General features: G+C 42.4%; 1 protein-coding gene across 3 annotated transcripts; it reads right to left on the bottom strand.

The window, feature by feature from the left end:
• Positions 1 to 60: 60 nt before the first annotated feature.
• Positions 61 to 22,800, bottom strand: TERB2 (telomere repeat binding bouquet formation protein 2). Of its 3 annotated transcripts, none has more exons than XM_061558255.1 (8): positions 22,745 to 22,800; positions 13,262 to 13,344; positions 12,370 to 12,451; positions 9,399 to 9,538; positions 7,842 to 7,903; positions 6,069 to 6,169; positions 5,072 to 5,157; positions 61 to 1,705 (listed from the first exon to the last, which is right to left on the bottom strand). In XM_061558255.1, exons 2-8 carry the CDS (start codon positions 13,323 to 13,325, stop codon positions 1,614 to 1,616), a joined length of 627 nt encoding a protein of 208 aa, XP_061414239.1. In that variant the 5' UTR covers positions 13,326 to 13,344; positions 22,745 to 22,800; the 3' UTR covers positions 61 to 1,613. The 3 variants fall into 3 exon arrangements, with proteins under 3 accessions (XP_061414239.1, XP_061414237.1, XP_061414240.1); XM_061558253.1 differs by having other exon boundaries at positions 22,626 to 22,785; XM_061558256.1 differs by lacking the exon at positions 22,745 to 22,800 and adding an exon at positions 22,514 to 22,580.
• Between the last annotated feature and the right edge of the window lie 143 nt (positions 22,801 to 22,943).

A 22,943-nucleotide genomic window follows, 5' to 3' on the forward strand; every position in this document is an offset into this window, starting at 1 on the left:
TTGGTTGTCACTTTCAACATGTTCTCATCGTTAATTTAATAAAATTAGAACTCAACAATGTTTGTCAACAATTAAAAACCTTTAATTCACGTTTACATTTGTAAAACACCAACAGCAGCATATTAACAGGGTAACAGCAAACAGTAATTCCGAATATAAAGCAGATTCAATCTATCCTGGTGCCCATGAATTGAGTAACCAACATGCGGTATTTAACAAACATGTATGCATTGCTAGGGAGCCAGACCAATAAGGCAAGATCAAGTTTTGGCAGTCAGTCGATTAATCCATTAGTTTTACAAGATAGTAAAAGGCAGTTTTTTTTAGGATTTAGTCTATGGCAATGGTTCACAATGATATACCCTTTAAAATTAAGCCTCGGGTATGTTTAGGTAATGCTCAAAATAATGCAATGCAGATGTATATTCATGAACTCCAATAACAAACATTCCTTTCCCCTATTTACCAGAGGTGTGGACTCGAGTCATGTGACTTGGACTCGAGTCAGACTCTAGTCATGAATTTGATGACTTCAGACTCGACTTGGACTTGCATAACAATGACTTTGTCCCACCTCTGAGGTGTGGACTCGAGTCATGTGACTTGGACTCGAGTCAGACTCGAGTCATGAATTTGATGACTTCAGACTCGACTTGGACTTGCATAACAATGACTTTGTCCCACCTCTGAGGTGTGGACTCGAGTCATGTGACTTGGACTCGAGTCAGACTCGAGTCATGAATTTGATGACTTCAGACTCGACTTGGACTTACATAACAATGACTTTGTCCCACCTCTGCTATTTACTGATGCAACTCTGATATAACAAATTACGGCATTTAATGACAATTTCACGTTTGTCTACATGTTTAATGAAGTGCAAAAACCACGCGTAAATGTGGGACAATGATTTCGTCCATCGATAGGGCATATGCCACATACTGCAGAGGTTCGTAGTTCGATTCCTTTAGGCCGCTCTGGTTATTAACGAGTGGATTAACCGTCAAAATATACGCCATTAACTTCAGAGTGGATGTCATTGTGTGCTTGCGTCATGGTCCAAATTTGCCAAACTCTAAAAGTTACCCGCACAATACCCAATGGGAATGACACATAGCAAATCACTGTCCCTTACTGGCAGACATGCCTGCTTGCAGCCCAGGTGCTGTGTCAAACTGTACCATTTTAAATGTTTGAGGTGTGATGTAAGTCGCATATCGCACGTAGAGCACTCTGAGATGCCCTGGTGTAAAGTGGGTGATTTTGAAAAAAAATCATAACACGGCTCTTCACAAATAAAATTGAAAAACTAATATTGAATTCTGTGCTAAATGTTATGAAATAAATTGAGCATGAAACTTTAGTTTTATAGTAAAAAATATAGTCTCAACAATATAGACAAAAACATCTAATATGTAATTCCTTGCGTATAGTCATGTCGATTCAACTATCCATAAATTCCAGTAAGGGACATAACTACCATACAGACTTTTTAACATGCCTGCTTTTAAATTATCATTTCTGCATCGGTACATCACCCCGGGTAGTTTTTATTCATTTCGGTGCTATTTTCTTGCGGTTATATCTTGATTAACTTTCAAGAATTAGTTTAATCACATTCGCTTCACTGCATAGCTGGTAGCAGCACACATGAAGTCACGCAGGTATCCTTTGTATTGCTTCATGTCACTGGCATGAGTGAAGTCTGCAATGACATTGAAATAATGTATTTCATGGCACTGACATTTCATTAAAACAAATTGATTTGAATTGACATTTTTATGTATATATGTTGAACTTCTTTTCACGCACCGTACATAGCCAACCATGCAAATCGGAGGTGCGGGAGAAAGACAACAGACTAAACTGTTCAAGAAATCAGTCTCAACTGTTCAATAGGTGTGTATCAACACATAGGTCTCGAGTTGTTCGGCGTGATGCTTGACATTTCGCTCCACGTGCTGGGATCAGTTCACGAATTTTATGCACTGTGTTAAATCGGACCTGGATCTTGTGTTTGTTCAAGATTTGATTATCCCTGCTATGTAAGGTAAGGTGATGGTTTTGATTGGATCTTCAGATGGCTCCTTCCTCACGGTTGGGGTGATGGCTTTGCGGATTGTGAAGTACAGAATATCCATTCGCATTGAGAGCCTGGTGTACGTGTTTGAGTTCACTGGTCAGGTGTTCATGGTCGGAGATACATTGAGCTCTATGTTGTAGCGTTTTGACGAGGGGATTCTTCTGGGATGGATGGTGGTGGGAATCAGGTTTTAGGTAGGCGTCAATATGGGTTACTTTCCTGTAGACAGAGTGGCTAATTGAGCCATCTGGTCTCTTTTTGATTAAGGCATCCAAGAAGGGTAGCACGCCATCCTTTTCTACCTCCATGGTGAATTTGATTGCTGGGTGTATGGAATTGACGTGGTTGAGGAATTGTTCCAGAGCCAGTCGGCCATGTGGCCAGATGATGAACGTGTCATCCATGTACCTCTTCCACCAGGACGGGCGTAGAGTGGATGTCTGGATGGCGTCCGTCTCAAATTTTTCTGTGAAAATGTTGGCCACAACCGGAGATAAGGGAGAACCCATTGGGGTGCCTTTAGTTTGTTTGTTGAATGTTCCATTCCAAGTGAAGTATGTATTGGTGAGGCAGTGTCTCACCAGGGCCGGTACATCAGCATTCAGTCCTTGGAGCAAATCTTCAATTATTGAAATGGTATTGGGCACAGGAACTTTGGTGAACAGAGAAACTATATCGAAACTAATGAGCAATCACCTGGGGACAGTGATATGTCTTTAATTGACGATACCAGGTGAGCTGAGTTAAGAATAGAAGAGGTGGTCTTACCAGTGAATGGCTGCAAGGTCTTAGACAGATATCAGGCCAGTTTGTAGGTGGGTGAGCCAATGGTGGAGACGATGGGACGAAGGGGTGTACCTTCTTTATGGATTTTTGGTAAGCCATACAATCTGGGTGGTCTAGCAGCACAGGGTTTTAAGGAAAACCGTTTGGTCTGTTCAAGTAATGAAGCTGATTCAGTGATAATACTATTAGTTTTTGTAACGAGGCAGTTGGTGGGATCTCTTTTCATTTATGTGTAGCTGGCATCATTAAGTAGGTCCTGAATTATGTTATTGTACACATTTTTGTCCATGATTACCGTGGCATTGCCCTTGTCGGCTGAGAGGATGACAATATCTTCCCTCTTTTTTAATTGAAATAACTCAAAGCGCTCCTCCTTACTGATGTTGCTGACTCGTATCTTAGCGCTTTTGAGGGTTGCAGCAATTTGAGGTCTTGTCACGTCTGCAGCGATGTGTCCCAAACGCTTAAGGGCTATATCGACCTGGGCAATGATGTCATCCACTGGTATGTGTTTTGGGGGGGACTGCAAAGTTTAACCCTTTAGCTAAAACCGACTTTAGACCATCGGAAATAGGGCTATTACTCAGATTAATAACAACCTTGTCAACCTCTAACTTTTTAATGTGTGGATCTGGTTTCTTCTTGGAAAGGAGGTTGAACTTGGAAATCAGGTTATCTTTACATTTAGCTGAAATTGTAGCGGCTGATGAAGTAATCATGTTATCTACATGTTCCCAATCAGATGTAGACATTTTTTTCCGTCAATGTTAAGTGCAATTTCAAGAGTGTCTTGTCTACATGAGCTAGTTCAGTACGGAGCAGTCCAATTCTCTCTGATATCAGGGCAAAGCTAGCCCTAAACAAGATTCGTTTGGCATTGGAAGATGTGACAGCAGCAGAGGTCAGTGTAAATGAGGTCGGTATTACACCTTAGAGTCGCGGCATATCTTCAGAAATGTGAGTGACTCGATCAGATGAGCTTTCTTGTCTCGGAGTTTGTTAAAAGATCCTATGGTTATGTGGAAACTCTCCCCGTAGAGGCGGTCAAATTTTAATACTTAATACTTCTGGGTCCTTGAGTTTTTTACATCAAATTTGATGCATACGTGCTTATTATGTAGGAAGATTTTTAGCAATTTCATGGTGATGGCTATGAACACCATGTCATGGTCGCTTCGAATGTCGGCACCAGGATAAGTACATGTTTGAGCCTTTATACTTGATTTAAAGCACTGAGCAGCTTATATGAAATCAATCTGTTTGTGAACGTTTCTATTAGGGGCATGCCAATTGGTTCATCTCGAGGTTTTAATCTGTTGGCTAATTTCAGCCCAAGGGCTCCTTGAAAAGTCTAGAAGACAAGCTTCCTCTGTCATTGATGGTCCCGACTTGACATTTCCCCACAACTCCACCACACTGTTCATTCGAGTTTAGGCCAATCGTGGCATTACAGTTACCTTGTATAAAAAGGCATCTTTTGGGTGTTTTTTAGTGTTTTCCTGATATTCATTTACTTGAATGACTTCATCCTCAATGTTTAACGTTGGTGTGTAGACTTGTATTTTCTGTGGGATATCTCCAAAAAGGGCCACTAGTCATCAGTTCCCACCAAAAACAATTATATTAGCACTTACGGACAAATGCACCCTGTATCCATATATTTAGGAATATTTCAAATTGTTGTATTACGGGACATTTTGCACACAATAGTATGAGATATTAATGTATGAAATATGCTTCAAACTCATCAGCCTCCAATTAATACGTATTTGTATATAACAGGTAGTTAAGTTTCAATAAGTCATTGGGGATTAAAACAAATTTCTCAACGTATATATTACAAATTAAGTGACTGAGTTGTCAGTGTCCAAGCACAAAGAACCCACCATCATTACCACTGTCACACAACAAGTAAACATTATCGGTTGTGACACTTCTTCAGAGCCATACAGATATGCCATTTTCTTAATCTATAGCCAATTATATATATTTGTTATAAGGAATTGATCAGGTTGCTAACTAATATTTTAAACATTAACCTTCTTCAATAGTCCTTTAATCCATGACGAAGAGCCAGTCACTGCAGTGTTACCCTACTCTCCATCTTTCTGCCAGAAGTCAGTGGTAATGAAGGAAATTAGTATGTTCGGGATCAGCAAAGTAAAGCTCTACAGAACAGAATATAGACATGTTCATACTTACTACCAATGAGGTTGTTAAGTTGGTAATTATGCTGCTTTAGTTGACAGCAGTTTCCCTTAGAGTTCATGTGCTGCGCTGAATTATTGCTGTGTGATAAAAAAAAGATATATACGACTTGTTATAACAATGTATAGCGTATGGGTTTTAAAATACATTCTAGAAGTATACAGTCGGTCATATATAGATGATCTCTGTTGCTTGGCATTCATACAATGGGCTGAACCATGAACATATATAACGTGTGCTTTATGCCAGTGTTAATTTATGTTGGTGATCACGATGCACAGTGGGGGTGATAAGTTAAAGGTGCACCCTTGCAATTGCTTGCTCACACCACTGCTGGCAGAAGGGCAGCCAATTGAGGGAGCTCGGGAGCCCTTCTAGAAGGTGTTAGGCCGACTATTCACTGCTGGACAGACGTCTTGGAAGAGGTGGGATTAACCACACTTTACCCCACCATATGCGAACTGTCGATCGACTGCGGTGTACCAATTTATACTGCTGGGTGGACAGAGGTGAACAAGTAATTTCTGGGTTTCAATTAACAGGGCGCTAACTATTTCGCCACAGCAGCATCCCATTGCACGATGTCAACCATAAATATAGTGTTGTACAATTAACCTATTTTTGCACATTCTCCAGTTACAGAAAACAATGACAAGCATTTAAAAATGCACGTGTAAAATGTAAATTACATGGATCACATTACAAGTTCACATTGAACTATAACCAAGCTGCTTTTGTGACACAGTCGAGATTGTTTGCAGATCGTGACTATCCCGTACCTCTGATTAGCACGGCTGGCTACCTATGGTCCAAAAGTCTGACATACATACATTAAGACACATTCGTTTTCTAAATGTAACTGAAAACTATGACGATGGAAGTCTGCTTACTCAATGGGGATGACAAAATAGCTTCAGTTCAAAACTACAATGGTTACGTTACACAGTAATATATAAATATACACATTTATACAACCATGTATAATACTAACATTTCTCTTGTATCCTCTGTCACATCAACTCCTGAATCATTCAGAAGATATTTTTTAGTTGTGAATCCATTTTTTTCTCGTTTTCTTTTTATTGAAATTTCCTTTGTAAAAAAAAAGATACAGAGGTTGAATAGCTTCATGCAAGACACTGACAATATATACTACCATTATGTAGGCTTCATGTTTTCACATGGGTGTAGGGTATGTTGAATTAGTGAAGTGGAAATGTCGATTTCAGAATTCAGCTCATTTTAAGTTCCCTTAAGGAAACCTATTTTGTATAACACTCTTATATTTTTGAGTGGCTCCCAGCTGTTGTCTCCATGACGCATTCTGCAATGTAGTGTAATTCAACGTTTAATCCACTTCCTGATTTACGCAAGAGGAAGCTACTTTGACTAAACAACATTGAACTTTGCACACGCAGCTGAGGAGTCCAATTTGTTGTGACTTAGTGGCAGATCTTAAGGGCCACATTGAAAAAGTTTGTCATTTCTGGACCGACCCACCCACTTCGTGAAGTTTCTAGAACCACCTCTATTCTGACTGCACAATTATGGTCACAAAATGACTGTGGAAGTTATAATACAGTAGCTATTTAAATAGCTAACTACAACTGTTTATATACCGTACCACATTATATAATGGTAAATAATGATTACCAATGTCATTGTTAACAATGTGTTACTGCCATTAATTCCGTATTATTTTATTAAATGTTATAATAATTTGTGTCACATGTTAATCCTTTAAAATCAGTATATACATTTTGCTACAATATTCTTTCTCCAATGAGCATTCAAAAGGTGTCCATCTCCTGTTTGAAGCTCTTTGAGCCAGTGGTGGGAATTCCACATGCCAATGGTGGAGCGAGTCTCTCCATAGGATCACTGTCGACTAAACAAGGTGATATTCATTTTGTCGACCCCCTGAGAGTAATGATGAACTGAATCAACCTCTGTATGAGATACAGTGGCCCTATAGTGATGTGCTAGTGCGACCTCTCATGTCTAGGGCCCTTCACAACAACCTCGCTCATCCATCTCCCCAGGCAGAATTGCGAGTCACACAAAGTGGAATGTGAAAAACACATGAGCGAAATGTCACGAAAAGTCAGGGGTGAGATCATTAAACCCCATTCACTTTGCTCAGTGTGGAAACATGCAATTATTATATTAAATATGTTTACCGAGATCATTTATAATACTATATTTATGACAGGCACTTAAATGGAATAAGAGTTGTATTATGTATAACAAGTTAATCCTACAAAGTTGTTTCATAATTTTCTCCAGTAAATATCCTCTTAGCTGCAGCCCTATTATCATCTCTCCTTATTATCCGGAGCCCCTAAACCAATTGGTAGAAATTGTAATGACACGTGTGTTTTTCATGACGATATTTTTGTAATTTTTTATAGGGCATGGTTCATGCCAATTGTATCTCAAAACGCTGTAGAATATTTACGCGGCGGCAAGGAAAGGCAACTAGATCCGGTGCCAACAATTGTCGAAACTCTGTGGTCCCATCTATAATGTAATTGTTTGGCCCACAATAATAGCAGTCATGCTTCGAACTGATCTTATCAACCACGTTTATTCATGGTTTTTAAATGTACAAATGGTCACCACAGGTGCTACATTCAGCCTATTTATACATCCTCATATGGTTATTCATGATTATATTTTTCAGATTAAAGGAATAATATTTTTGGACAGGCACAAATAGGATACAACTTAATTTTAAGGACATGGACGTTTTCTGCAACCTCACCTTCTTAGTATGTGGCGGTGAATTCACTTCCCATATAAATGCTCCAACCTTCTTTCTTATTTCTAAAAAAATAATACGTCAAGTATAAGGCAAAATGTGTAAACGTTTTATTTAACTATTCGATTCCAAAGACATTACAAACATTTGCATTTAAGTTTATTGAGGCACTGTCCTTCATGTACATGAAAAACGAGCCTCAGCCTACCTCTGCTTCATTGTAATGGCGACTAAGATGAAACTGTACTGTTGATATTTTTACAAATAAGCAATGAACTGTAAATAGTGAACCACCTTGTCAGGTTATTCACCGATAATTAAATGGTTAGGTGTTAATTAGGGGTAAGAGTAATTTTGACAAAAACACATAATAAATATATTAATTGCAGTATCTTGATTTGAAGCTATTTTATACCTACGTGACTTTACCAAAAGAACCAAAGAGTAATTGCAGTATATCCATACAATCCACATGACCGGTAAGGATCTCCCACCAATTAATCCGGCTTCCGTATGATGCAAAAAAGCGATATGCCTGTGACGAAATCAACTGAAATGCATCTGCTGTCATCACATATTGGAAGCTAAGGAGGGTCGAGGGTGGATAGTTCTGGGATAAGCAACCACCATGCACAGCAGAGGCCAGTGCAGAAAAATACATGTAAACTCTTATCTATAAAAATGTTAAGATCGTGGTGTTTGTTTCTGGTAACTTGCAATTTTTTTCAGTAAATGTGTAAAATAAATCTATTGGAATCTACAGATGGAATGTGCCTTAAAAATGTACATTATTATTACTGTGATTCTATGCTCAGATGTCTACTCCCTGTCTTCACCAAAACGCACTGACAAACATTCAAATATGGTCAAATAAATTTGATTTAAAGCTTTCATGACTGCAGGGATTCATATTATTGGTTCTTTCGGTAAAGTCACGTAAAAGGGAAATAATAAATAAAAAAAACATAATGAAATAATAAATAAGTAAATCTGCAAAACTATTTGCATTTAATTTATTATGTTTAATTTTTATTATTTTATTATTTCCCTTCTACGTGACTTTACCGAAAGAACCAAGACTATGGTCAAATATCTCCCTTGACCTGCATGGCGTGTAGAGGCAAACATCCAGCAGTGGGTTAGTAAAAGGGCTGTGTATGTGTAGCAATATAATTAAATATTCACATACCATATTCATGATGTCACTACCTTACAGCCATGCAAAATATGTGGGTTAGAAATATTTTTCAACTTTATGAATGTAAGGGAAATTTTCATCTGATAACAATCCATAAATAGTCAAATCTGAATGCCATGTTAATTAAATAACGTTGAACATGAAAGGTCAAACTAAGAGTTTGAAGTGGTAAACACACAATAAAATCAAGGGTTTTTAAAATGTGCACTGTAGTTCTCATACACGCTATAAACATCTAAAATATAAACCGAACCATGAAATCTGATTTAGACAAGAACATGAACGTCTATTTGCCTCTTAATTTGCTTCCATCGTGAAGTTTAGCAATGAAGGAAACTTTACATAAAATATGTGAGACACACCGTCATGCAGCTTTGCTGGAGGCAGGACATAATGACCAATTGATATATTCTTGAATGTTTTTGAATCCAAGCATGCAGCAACATAGCTTGAATGAAATACTGTAACATCATGCACTAAATACATCCAGGAGTTGTAGATTCTAGAAAAGAGAGAAAAATATTGCCTTTATACGGTTCATGTATAAATATTTGTTCAAGGAAATTAACTGAACAATACAACTTCGGTTAAATGTGTGAATGCATTATCTCTGTCCCGCTGTCTATAAAATGGGGGTCACAATAACTCTTGTGAAGATCATCCTTCTGGAAGATTTTGGAATAAAATTGTGTTGATATTAGAAACTTACTCGAAAAGAAAACCAGCCACATTGATTCAAGGGGTTCCCAAAACTTGGCAATAAAAGAACAATGCTAAATGGATAATACCTTTGGACAAATTGATGACATCATACGCAATGCGCACACCTCGACTCCCCATGAAATGATTACACAAGGTGTCATATCGTAATGTCATGTCACGAGCCGTGTGATGTCATATTGTTGTGCGGCTTGGGAGTAGCGTTATTAATGCTCAATATATACTTCCGATTATATTCACCTGTTAGAAAGCATGACAGATTATAAAGCGTGACATAATCTACGCATATTAATGATTTTTGCTCCTTGTTAGAGCGTTTTCTTCTTGATTATAGGATAAAATGGGCTCCCAAATATATCCACGCTTTTAGCTAAATGACATGTGATGATAAAATATCGTAGACAAACACAATGGCAAAAGAATACGCATTAAGTAAGTGATACACATAATGGTAGCAACTGCAGTAATGTTGTAAATTACACAAATGTAAACAAATTAGCGTTTTTGATAAAGTGGAAAGAAAATAGGAAATGCAGTTGTGAGTTTTGCCTTAAAGTTTTGGGAAATCACCTTGCAAACATCTTTTTTAGGGTTTCATTTTTTGGCTACCACCAAAATATGAATCCTCATGATTTCAGAATGACAAGTGACAATATAACAAGCATGATTCCAAATGTATATACATGAAACAGAGCCTGGACATCGTAATTTATAGTGACTGCAATGTTTAACACAACAGTAGCCTTGTTAAAGTGGGAGCACCCCATCAGGAATAAGTACATTTAAAAGTAGTTTTTATATCATCCGTAATTCATCACTTATTTGCAATTGTCCACGATATAATGGGATGAATCCACAGTAACTATGGATAAATATTGTGGATAATTATGCAAGACCACGGGTAACAATAGTATGACTGCACTAATCACGTTCTGACATGACTGTGCTGTCACCCTCACAACTGAGTGGAATTGGCTAAACATGTCTTGATACTTTCCTGAATAATTAAATCTGGTTATAGTTTTCAATTACAAATAATTACGAAAACATGAGTTTTGCATGCTAATTTTATGTGCCAGTTCATCATGTAAAAACTATAGTGAGGATATTTTGTTAGGCCATTGCCAAAAACACTGACATCCCTACTAAGAGAGGATAAATATAGCTATACATTGAGTAGATTAAAAAGTTGTTTCGCTGTATGTATTTTTGGGTTATTCCGCATGTTTTTCAGCATGGTGTCTGACTTTTCGCTCGATGTTTTTGGAGCTGCTTGAGGAACTGAGTGTCTTGAAGAGGATACCAGCAGGTACAACCCAAAACCACAATGGGGAATGATTTCAATCAGTACATCACTGACACCTAGTGGTGATGATCAATATTTTATAGCCCAAATGTCTCTTTTCATCGAACAAATGGCAAATCACAAAGGCAATATGTTTCGGCAGTGTTGAAAATGTGAATCAAGTTCTAGATATTAACCCCTTCTTTGTATAATTTATCCACACTTCTTGAAATCCCATACCATTCCAAACTAAATATTTTCTGAGGCGCATGTCAATAGATTTAAAACGCACATCATGCTAATCTCTCACATTAACATAACCACTTCCGTACCCAGTTACATGCTAATTTCTCACATTAACATCACTAGACCCAGCCACTTCTTTATGACCCTTGGGCTACACCCATTTCAAACCTTTTAAAACAGTCTGCATCAGCAGCAGGCCATGCTTACCCACCTGATGACGGACGCTTGTGCTGCGCCCGAAACGTCGTGATCTATTTTATTTTATACCTATGTGACTTTACCGAAAGAACCAAAGAGTAAAGACACAAATATGTATCCATGCTCTCTAAAGCAGTTTGTAGGGGTTCATCATGATTGACAATCCTAAGTCAGGGGATACAATTCCACATTCCAATGGTAAGGCATAGTATTGCCACTATACACCACCTTCCACTTTGCACCAAGCAATGCTCACTGTGTGATGTTTACCAACAAAGGAGGGATGATGATGTTGTTAAAGTCACAACCATGCTGCCATGAGTCCAGTGCTCTACTGGGTGACCTATCTCAGCTGTAATTATTAATAAACTATTGTATTGCATTTAACAGATGATCACATCACCTGGAATGCACCTAATCTCTTCAGAACTCAGAAGCTAAGCAGAAGGAGCCTGGCTAGTTCTTGGATGGGTGACCACTGGCAACAAAAAAACAGGTGGGTGTTGTAGGCTGTTGCAGGACTACATTGTCAGCAGTGGGCAGTGCAAACATTCCATTGTTTTACTGCACTATGCTCCTAAATTTGAGTCCTACCTTAAACCAATTCGCACCAACCAGCATTGTCAAAAAACCTCATGACCGGCAAAGCATGGGGAAGCCCTCATCCAAAAGTGAATTGACAAGAGTTGTACATGTACGCTATATTATACGTAAATGGAATAATGATGTCATGCACACGGTGTATTTTGTAAGACTGACGATGCGTATCAAATTCCACCAATGGCTCAGGAACACCAATTTATGAGCATCGCCCATCAATTGTTTAAGCATGGAGATCGATTCACTGTTGACTTGTTGATACATGCAGGAAACAATGTCATTACGTTTGAGTGTCAGTGCTGGTGGCATCATCGCTGAACAGGAAGTCTGCAGACAGCATGGAGCACAATTGGCCTCCCTTGGCAACTTGAGGGACCCACATGAAACACAAAACGGCCGGTTATTAGATGTATTATTACGCGTAATACATGACAGGTTATTAGACTACTGTATTAAACAACAGGTCATCATCCACTTTATTCACTTAAATCATGTGCAACACAATTGCCAATTAATTAAGCATTTTGCATAGAAAACATTCAAAAGTTCTGATCACATAAAAAAGCAAGCTCACTTAACAGATGAAACATCTTTTTCCGAGTATTATAATATGAATATTGAATGTAAAATGAAAGCACAGCTGTATGCAATAATTAGACATGTGTTTGACATGAGTTCGCTTGCTGGCCATGACTAATATCAGATGCGTGTGATATCTGAACTGTTCCTGGGTCCTCCCCACCTCACCTACCTGCACGAGCCAGCATAGTGAGAGCATGGTGAAACAACCCTCGTGGGAAGACGTTCATCAAGCAGTGGATTAACAAAAAGTTGTATGCAATCATTACCCTGTAGGTGTATGCAATCAGAAATGCAGTGCACAATTACGCATGGGAATGATTTGCATTTACAGTATACAAATTGAGTTAGTGTTATTGCCTTTTTCTTGGATTGCCATTTTTTATATTTTATTTGCACTTATTTGTGCAATTATCCTTTTTAAAAATTCACTCAGGTCTCTCTTGCAAAAGACACGTCTCAACTCTGCCCTCATCTGGCGAATGCTCCTAATAAACTCGAGTTAGGTTTGACTTAACATAATTAAAGCTAAAATTAAAGCACCAAAGCACTGTGCTATTAAAAATTGAATTAATAGCTCACTAAACCAGCACTTACCCCACATGTTCACAAGCTGTTTGTCCACGCTGCTAGAAAACCATGCTCTTTTATTCGTGAACATTTTTTTTGGTGTCGAATATCTGCAACCAAAATTCATTAAAAAAACACATCACTTTAACATTACAGAATATATTTTATTTCACCAAGAATGTATAAATATGCCGTAATATGTTTATGAATTAACTTGTACTGTATTGATGTTGTGCTTTATCACGTAACGCCTTCAGTGCAAATGCCGAGCACAGATTCTCTGATTGGCAGCTGTCCATTTGGGACACAAGGTGGTCCAAAACCTGAATAATTCGTGCTAATTTAAACCCAAATTTATATTACATTTTTTTTGTCATGGGGGGAAAACCAGAACCCAGAGAAAGCCTATCCAGAGCAGCGAGAGAGCAAGCTTGACACAAAAAGGTCCCCGAGTCATGAATCTAAACAAGACCCTTCTTGCTGTGAGGTGCAAGTGTGACCAGTCACCCTGCCGCCCATTAATACGTTTCAGATGTTAGGAAATTTCAGAACGTAAGTTGACATGTATTAGCCAGGTATAGATCAAAATATACCATCAGTTTGCTCTCGGCTCTGTGACATCACAGCTTTCTCGCTGCTGTGACATTATAGTGTACTTTGTTCGCTTTGACATCATATCAGAGACGGTAATTATTCTTCAAAATCTATAATACAGTTCCAGAGATAATTATTCAACAATGAAATGCATTCTATGTAAGCATGAATTATCTGCCATAAAATAAGCTTCAGCTCAATGAGCTTCTATCCTGGACATGTCAAACTGGATCCAGTGATGGTGTCACCTAAAAAAGACGCACTAAGATACCCTAGTATGATTGTATGTGGGATGAGGTGAAATGAATGCAATCTGTCCTTCGTAAATGTCTCTCCACATACAAAATGAAAGTATTTCTGACACAATCCGTGAGCCGCACGGCATTCTGGGTGTGTAGAATTTCAGCAGCATTGATTCAAGACAGGCAAACTCTGAACCGTGTTCAAGGGTTTCATGCCCATCAGTAGATAATTTCAAATTAGTTAAGATTGAAGCTCAAATATGAGATTTAATGAGTCAGTTTGACTCTACTCATGAGACCCATAAGGTCGAAGACCAGTTCAGTTCGCTTGCTTAATTCTATATTTCTTGAAAACATTGGCCTGGAAGGGCAATAAATAGGCTGATGGGACTAAATATATTCTTTGTGTGGAGATATCAGAATGCACTGCAGACGCTCACGAGAGCCAAAGGCACATTTTACATTCTTATGAATGAATGTAAACACACGACTTTTAGCAATAACTGCCGTGCGCTTATTACAAAACATTTGCATTTCGCGCCTGAACATATTGCTCGCCGCGTACGCAAGAATAATATTACAAAGGTAAATGTTACATCACTACACACGCACAAGAAGTCCTCGACTGACATTAAAGGCGTGGCACAAAAAAAACTAACAGCAGTCCGTTATTGTCTTATTTTATTCAGTTTGAAGCTTCGTTGGAGTTAATCATTTAACGTCCCTTAAGAGCGTTGTGGCGCTGTGTTCTTGCTAAAAGTCGCGTGTTTACATTTTTAAAAACAAGGGTTTTATTAACAAATTCGTTAAACTCAGGGTCGAGATGTCCGTCATTGGCGCTTGAGACACGTGGCGCCTGCGTTTCGTGCGAGCGAATGCCACAGTTTAGCAGAGGCGTAGCTAGGATATTTTGCGCCCGGGGACGAACTATTAAATTGGCGCCCCCCCCCCGCCCGTTAAATCACATTTTCCTATTACATCGAATAAGGAATAACAATTTTAATGAAACATTGTATTTAAAGAAGCAAATTTATAGAAATTAAATTACATGGCTCACTCAGTCACTGTCGTAGACTGGTTGACATAGTATACAAAAGATTAATTTTTCTTGATTTTACTGTCGCAAACTGGTCAATCACGTAATCAAAATCAGTTTTTTTCCAATGTTTCTCTTTCAACGCTAAGAAGAGCAAGAGCGCTGAGACGATCTTGTCCCATTGAAGCACGCAAATACGACAAAATAAGTTTCAATTTGCTGAACGATCGCTCACAGCTTGCAATTGAAACTGCTATCTTACCTATAAACGTCACTTTTTGTCTGTCTGTCCGTCTGTCTGTCTGTCTGTCCGTCTGCGTACGCTCGCTTTGGAGGGATTTGGCGCTCGGGCCGTGGGGTTTAGGAAGAAATATTTTTGCAGGTGGGCACGGCCCCGGCCCCGCGGTGAACGTAGGCATTTCCGATTTTTCGTCCGTCGCCTTTAAATCGGTCTAATGATAGATTTCGTGCGATTTCTCTTTATATAGTTATTTACTCTTTATTTATTTACTATTGCCGACCGGCGCTGACCACGGCGGTTGCCCCTGGCAACGGGTAGCGACGCCTTCGCTGCGGGGTGGACACCATTTTAAATTCCCGTTAAAAATATGCACACGCATTAACACGCGACGCTGAGGTAAATACATAAAAGTTTCACTTCCCCCCCACTCCAATGTGTGCACTTACTATTATAGGGTCGGTAGATAATAAAATTATAGCGATTATACAGTATTTTTGTAGCGCGGGGGGGGGGGGGGGGTAGCGGCCCAGCCCCTAGCCTCAGCCGGGTGGGCTATCTAGGCGAGGCCGGAGGCTCTGCACGCTACTAGGCCTCCACACCCCACACGTGTCAGGAGAAGACTTTTTGTGCTATAAACTCGATATACCCAGCGTTGCCTGGGGGGAAAACACATTTTAAATCTTCTGAAAACTTTAAAACATTACATACCAATGAAAATACAACTGTGTAATTACTTTTAAACCCGACGCGCCAAGAATCGATTTTCTGAATCGCGCAGAGGAATCGATGGTTGTAGATTCATTTAGAATCGCCCTGTTCCCCTTTAAAATAAGTTGATTATAGAGTCGATATAAACTACTACGAAAGGGAAATATCCGGCGTTGACCGGGGCAAAAAAATTATTAAAAACTCCTGAACACTTTCAAACATAACATACCAATGGAAATAAAACTCTGTAATTGAACATGTAGCCCAAGCGCGAAAATAAGCGATTCTTTGCTATCGTTGCGAAGGAATCAAGGGTTTTAGATTACTTTAAAATCGCCCTATTCCCTTTTTAACAAACTGCGTGTCGCAGACACACACATTCACACATTTTGCTTTTACATTTAACATACAAAACGTCAGCATGTACTGCTGTCATCATAGACACAAATATATACACCCTCACCACTCTCCCTCACTCACCCTTTGTGATGATGGTGAGTGGTGAGGGTGAGTGGTGAGAGAGTGGTGAGGGAGAGTGTTGAGGGTGAATGGTGAGGGTGAGGGTGAGTGGTGAGGTTGAGTGGTGAGGTTAAGTGGTGCGGGTGAGTGGGGAGGGTGAGTGCTGAGGGTGTGGTGAGAGTGAGTGGTGAGGGTCAGTGGTTAGGATTTGTGATGATGGTGAGTGGTGAGGGTGAGTGTTCATGTTGAGGGTGAGTGGTGAGGGTGTGTGGTGAATAGTAAGGGTGAGTGGTGAGGTTGAGTGGTGAGGGTTAGTGGAGAGTGGTGAGTGGTGATTGGTCAGTGGTGATTGGTCAGGATGAATGGTGAGTAGTGAGGGTGAGGTTGAGTGGGGAGGTTGAGTGGTGAGGGTGAGTGGTGGTTGTGACGGTGAGTGGTGAGGGTGAGTGGTGAGGGTGAGTGGTGAGGCTGAATGGTGAGGGTGAATGGTGAGAGTGAGTGGTGAGGGAGCGTGGTGAGGGTGAGTGGTGATGGTGAGGGGTGAGTGGTGAGGGTGAGTGATGACGAAGAGTGGTGAGGTTGAGTGGTCAGTAGTAAGGGTGAGTGGTGATGGTGAGGGTTAGTGGTGAGGGTGAGTGGTGACTGGTCAGTGGTGAGGGGTCAGGGTTAGTGGTGTGGGTGAGTTGTGATGGTGAGGGGTGAGTGGTGAGGGTGAGTGGTGAGTGGTGACGGTGAGTGGTGAGGGAGAGTGGTGAGGGAGAGGGGTGAGGGTGAGTTTTGAGGGTGAATGGTGAGGGTGAGTGGTGAGGGTGAGTGGTGAGGTTGAGTGGTGAGGTTAAGTGGTGAGGGTAAGTGGGTAGGGTGAGTGCTAAGGGTGTGGTGAGAGTGAGTGGTGAGGGTGAGTCGTGAGGGTGAGTGGTGGGTGGTGAGGGTGAGTGGTGAGGTTGAGTGGTGAGTAGGAAGGGTGAGTGGTGAGTGGGGAGGGTGAGTGGTCAGTGGTGAGGGTTAGTGATGAGGTTGAGTGGTGAGTAGGAAGGGTGAGTGGGGAGGGTGAGTGGTCAGTGGTGAGGGGTCAGGCTTAGTGGTGAGGGTGAGTTGTGAGGGTGAGTGGTGAGGGTTAGTGGTGAGGGGTGATTGGTGGTGGTGAGGATGAGTGGTGAGGGTGAGTGGTGAGCGTGAGTGGTGAGGGTGAGTGGTGATGGTGAGTAGTGAGGGTCAGTAGTGAGGGTGAGTGGTGAGGGTGAGTGGTGAGGATGAGTGGTGAGGGTGAGTGGTGAGGGTGTGTGGTGAATAGTAAGGGTGAGTGGTGAGAGTGAGTGGTGAGGGTAAGGGTGAGTGGTGATTGGTCAGTGGTGATTGGTCAGGATGAATGGTGAGTAGTGAGGGTGAGGTTGAGTGGTGAGGTTGAGTGGTGAGGGTGAGGGGTGGTTGTGACGGTCAATGGTGAGTGGTGAGGGTGAGTGGTGAGGGTGAGTGGTGAGGGTGAGTGGTGAGGCTGAATGGTGAGGGTGAATGGTGAGAGTGAGTGGTGAGTGGTGAGGGAGAGTGGTGAGGGTGAGTGGTGACTGGTCAGTGGTGAGGGGTCAGGGTTAGTGGTGTGGGTGAGTTGTGATGGTGAGGGGTGAGTGGTGAGGGTGAGTGGTGACGGTGAGTGGTGAGGGAGAGTGGTGAGGGAGAGGGGTGAGGGTGAGTTTTGAGGGTGAATGGTGAGGGTGAGTGGTGAGGGTGAGTGGTGAGGTTGAGTGGTGAGGTTAAGTGGTGAGGGTAAGTGGGTAGGGTGAGTGCTAAGGGTGTGGTGAGAGTGAGTGGTGAGGGTGAGTCGTGAGGGTGAGTGGTGGGTGGTGAGGGTGAGTGGTGAGGTTGAGTGGTGAGTAGGAAGGGTGAGTGGTGAGTGGGGAGGGTGAGTGGTCAGTGGTGAGGGTTAGTGGTGAGGTTGAGTGGTGAGTAGGAAGGGTGAGTGGGGAGGGTGAGTGGTCAGTGGTGAGGGGTCAGGCTTAGTGGTGAGGGTGAGTTGTGAGGGTGAGTGGTGAGGGTTAGTGGTGAGGGGTGATTGGTGGTGGTGAGGATGAGTGGTGAGGGTGAGTGGTGAGCGTGAGTGGTGAGGGTGAGTGGTGATGGTGAGTAGTGAGGGTCAGTAGTGAGGGTGAGTGGTGAGGATGAGTGGTGAGGGTGAGTGGTGAGGGTGTGTGGTGAATAGTAAGGGTGAGTGGTGAGAGTGAGTGGTGAGGGTAAGGGCGAGTGGTGAGTGGTCAGTGGTGAGGTTGAGTGGTGAGTAGGAAGGGTGAGTGGTGAGGGTGAGTGATGGGTGGTGAGGGTGAGTGGTGAGGTTGAGTGGTGAGGGTTAGTGGAGAGTGGTGAGTGGTGATTGGTCAGTGGTGATTGGTCAGGATGAATGGTGAGTAGTGAGGGTGAGGTTGAGTGGTGAGGTTGAGTGGTGAGGGTGAGTGGTGGTTGTGACGGTCAATGGTGAGTGGTGAGGGTGAGTGGTGAGGGTGAGTGGTGAGGGTGAGTGGTGAGGCTGAATGGTGAGGGTGAATGGTGAGAGTGAGTGGTGAGTGGTGAGGGAGAGTGGTGAGGGTGAGTGGTGACTGGTCAGTGGTGAGGGGTCAGGGTTAGTGGTGTGGGTGAGTTGTGATAGTGAGGGGTGAGTGGTGAGGGTGAGTGGTGAGTGGTGACGGTGAGTGGTGAGGGAGAGTGGTGAGGGAGAGGGGTGAGGGTGAGTTTTGAGGGTGAATGGTGAGGGTGAGTGGTGAGGGTGAGTGGTGAGGTTGAGTGGTGAGGTTAAGTGGTGAGGGTAAGTGGGTAGGGTGAGTGCTAAGGGTGTGGTGAGAGTGAGTGGTGAGGGTGAGTCGTGAGGATGAGTGGTTAGGATTTGAGATGATGGTGAGTGGTGAGGGCGAGTGTTGATGTTGAGGGTGAGTGGTGAGGGTGTGTGGTGAATAGTAAGGGTGAGTGGTGAGAGTGAGTGGTGAGGGTAAGGGTGAGTGGTGAGTGGTCAGTGGTGACGTTGAGTGGTGAGTAGGAAGGGTGAGTGGTGAGGGTGAGTGGTGGGTGGTGAGGGTGAGTGGTGAGGGTGAGTGGTGAGTGGGGAGGGTGAGTGGTCAGTGGTGAGGGTTAGTGGTGAGGTTGAGTGGTGAGTAGGAAGGGTGAGTGGGGAGGGTGAGTGGTCAGTGGTGAGGGGTCAGGCTTAGTGGTGAGGGTGAGTGGTGGGTGGTGAGGGTGAGTGGTGAGGTTGAGTGGTGAGTAGGAAGGGTGAGTGGTGAGTGGGGAGGGTGAGTGGTTAGGATTTGTGATGATGGTGAGTGGTGAGGGCGAGTGTTGATGTTGAGGGTGAGTGGTGAGGGTGTGTGGTGAATAGTAAGGGTGAGTGGTGAGAGTGAGTGGTGAGGGTAAGGGTGAGTGGTGAGTGGTCAGTGGTGACGTTGAGTGGTGAGTAGGAAGGGTGAGTGGTGAGGGTGAGTGGTGGGTGGTGAGGGTGAGTGGTGAGGTTGAGTGGTGAGTAGGAAGGGTGAGTGGTGAGTGGGGAGGGTGAGTGGTCAGGGGTGAGGGTTAGTGGTGAGGTTGAGTGGTGAGTAGGAAGGGTGAGTGGGGAGGGTGAGTGGTCAGTGGTGAGGGGTCAGGCTTAGTGGTGAGGGTGAGTGGTGAGGGTGAGTGGTGATGGGTGAGTGGTGACGAAGAGTGGTGACGTTGAGTGGTGAGTAGTAAGGGTGAGTCGTGAGGGTGAGGGTTAGTGGTGAGGGTGAGTGGTTAGGGGTGAGTGGTGGGGATGAGTGGTGAGGGTGAGTGGTGAGGGGCAGTGGTGAAGGTGAGTAGTGAAGGTGAGTAGTAAGTAGTGAGGATGAGTGGTGAGGGTGATTAGTGAGTAGTGAGGGTGATTAGTGTGTAGTGAGGGTGAGTGGAGAGGGAGAGAGTGAGTGGTGAGCGTGAGTGGTGAGGGTGAGTGGTAACCGTGAGTAGCGAGGCAGAGGGTGAGTGGTCAGGGTGATTGGTGAGTCGTGAGGCTGAATGGTCAGGGTGAATGGTGAGAGTGGTGAGTGGTGAGGGAGATTGGTGAGGGAGATTGGTGAGTGGTGAGTTGTGATGGTGAATGGTGAGGGTGAGTAGTGAGTGGGAGTGGTGACGATGAGTGGTGAGGGTGAGTTGTGAGTGGTGAAAGGTATTGTCAAAGCCCGGTGGGCTTTGACAATACCTTAGTATCTGTGTATATATGCAAGGTTAGTAAGAAATATATTTTTCACCCGGGCAACGCCGGGTACTTCTGCTAGTTGTTAATAAAATTGCAGTGAAATTCGCAATTTCGGAAATATGTCGTCTCCATAAAACACAATAAAACCAAGAAGATCCAAAGGAGTTCATGGTAGAACTTCATTCCGGTTACTGAGCAGCATTTGGCAATCTCCAAATTCTGTGAAAAGTTCGTGAGCATCTTGTTTTGGCGTTTTCTACAGCAACTTGGCTCAAATCATCACGAAGCTGGACAAATTAATGCTCCAAAGATTCAAGATCAGTTGCTGATTCCTTGAAATTCATAGTAGGATCCTGTAAGCGCTTCTGAACACGATAAATTTTTCCAAGAATGACATTCCAGAAATGTAATAAAACTATTAAGTTAAAATTTAATACGCATGCCTGTAACTGTTCTGCATCACTTCTGGTTTCAGGCGTCATAGTTACGTCCTCCGATAATTTGTCTAGCAGCCCTACTAGTTCATCCAGTCCTTCATAGATAGCTTTAACAGCTTCTGATCGTGCACTCCAGCGTGTTTCAGACTCCCGCTTTACTGTGATGGGCACAGCTTTTTTTTAACTCTTCCCAACGAATTGTTGATCGACAGAAAAATATATATCTTCAACTGTTCCAAAAAATGTGAAGACAAGTGGATCCTGTTTAGCTGAGTGTACTCCTGCTAAGTTTAAGCTGTGGTTGTCACAGTTGACAAACAATGCTCTGTGATTTTTGTCACATATTCGTTGTTGAAGGCCGGATATATGCCCAGTCATCACAGCAGCATTGTCATAACATTGTGCCCGACAGTCGGCTAGAGGTATGTTGTCAGATTTCAGTCTCTCGACGATGACTCTTTCTAGACTTGCTGCATCTTTTGCATGTATCTCGATATAACCTAAAAATGATTCTTTGATAGTTACTTTTTTAGTTTGAAAATCCACATCCACAAATCTTATGACCTGAGAAAATGTAATTACATGCAATGTAGGCTGTGTGTGGCGGGATATATAAACGTTTAGGTTGAGGTGTAGATTTGCGCAGTAGTTTCAGGCTGCCGCGCCCGCCGCAATAAGTAATAATGTCACGTTGTAAGCCTAATTTTGGCGCCCCTTTACCTTGGCGCCCGGGGACACGTGTACCCCCCTGCACCCCCCTAGCTACGCCTCTGCAGTTTAGGGACTGCGGCGTTTTTGACCGACAAAATGTAAATTGCTTTAAAGTAGCTAATTAATTGATTAATCGATCGTCTTGGTTTTTTCGGTAAAGTCACGTAGAAATAATACAATTATTGATACAGGCATGCATTGTCACCGGATCTGAGTACGTGTAAAAAATGTGGAATTGAGTGGACAACGGGAAGTGGACGAAATAGATTTGACCACGACAAACAGAGGAATAAAGTTAAGTAAAACCGTTGAAGAAAAAAGTACGAGCTCATTTTTTGGGTTTCGTGTTTACCAATTAGCTTACGATGATTAAGTCACATTCCATAGCTGCCAACCCCTTATAGCAGTGCCACACCTTATTACAGACCAACTCCAACCTTCTTGGCCACCTCAGTGCCCTCATAAATCTCAACGTTCATCCGACAAAGTCCCATCACAAGGGAGAAACACAAATAGACGAAACATTTTAACTTGAAACGGCTGTACGCCGTATGGACCTGAAATCTCTCCCTGTACAACATTACAGGTCAAACGTATGGGTCGACAAGGCTTGAGATTGCAAGGCAAAGTACTCCTTTAATTAATGTTAAATATGCCTTGCTCACCGCCACTGCTTGCGAGAGGAATTCCAACAAGGGGGGAAAGCTTGTCGAGGGGGTAATTGGCCTACTCTTCCGCGTGAGTTGTAACGGTTTAAAAACAAACACAATTTTTTACCTCACTCACGCTTGACGGGAAGTATTCGATGCCACGCTTCGATTTGCAACTTACACTATGAACGCCTCTGAATTAAATCGCGTTTGTATAAGTATAATAAACTTGTATAATAAACTTACGTCTCACTATCGGTCAGCACTCAGCACTGACCCCTCGGGGTGGTGGGGGAGGGGGGTAGGGGGAGGGGGGGTGGGACTCTCACGAACGCGGCCGAAAGATTAACAAACACGAAAACATTTTTAATTTTACAAAACACACAATTTACCGCGTTCTTTTGCAATCGGAGCAATTAATAACCCGCGACTGTAATTTTACGAG

Source organism: Lethenteron reissneri, chromosome 24, assembly GCF_015708825.2.
Source record: "Lethenteron reissneri isolate LAM-NWPU_2019-01 chromosome 24, ASM1570882v1, whole genome shotgun sequence".
Taxonomy (NCBI): Eukaryota; Metazoa; Chordata; class Hyperoartia; order Petromyzontiformes; family Petromyzontidae; genus Lethenteron; species Lethenteron reissneri.

Coding starts and splice junctions, on each gene's coding strand:
- TERB2 (XM_061558255.1), bottom strand. CDS start 13,325: ATGTTCACGAATAAAAGAGCATGGTTTTCTAGCAGCGTGGACAAACAG. Junction 9,539..12,369: donor ACCAGCACTGACACTCAAAC/GTAATGACATTG, acceptor TCTCTTTTCTAG/AATCTACAACTCCTGGATGT. Junction 6,170..7,841: donor CACCGCCACATACTAAGAAG/GTGAGGTTGCAG, acceptor TTTTTTACAAAG/GAAATTTCAATAAAAAGAAA.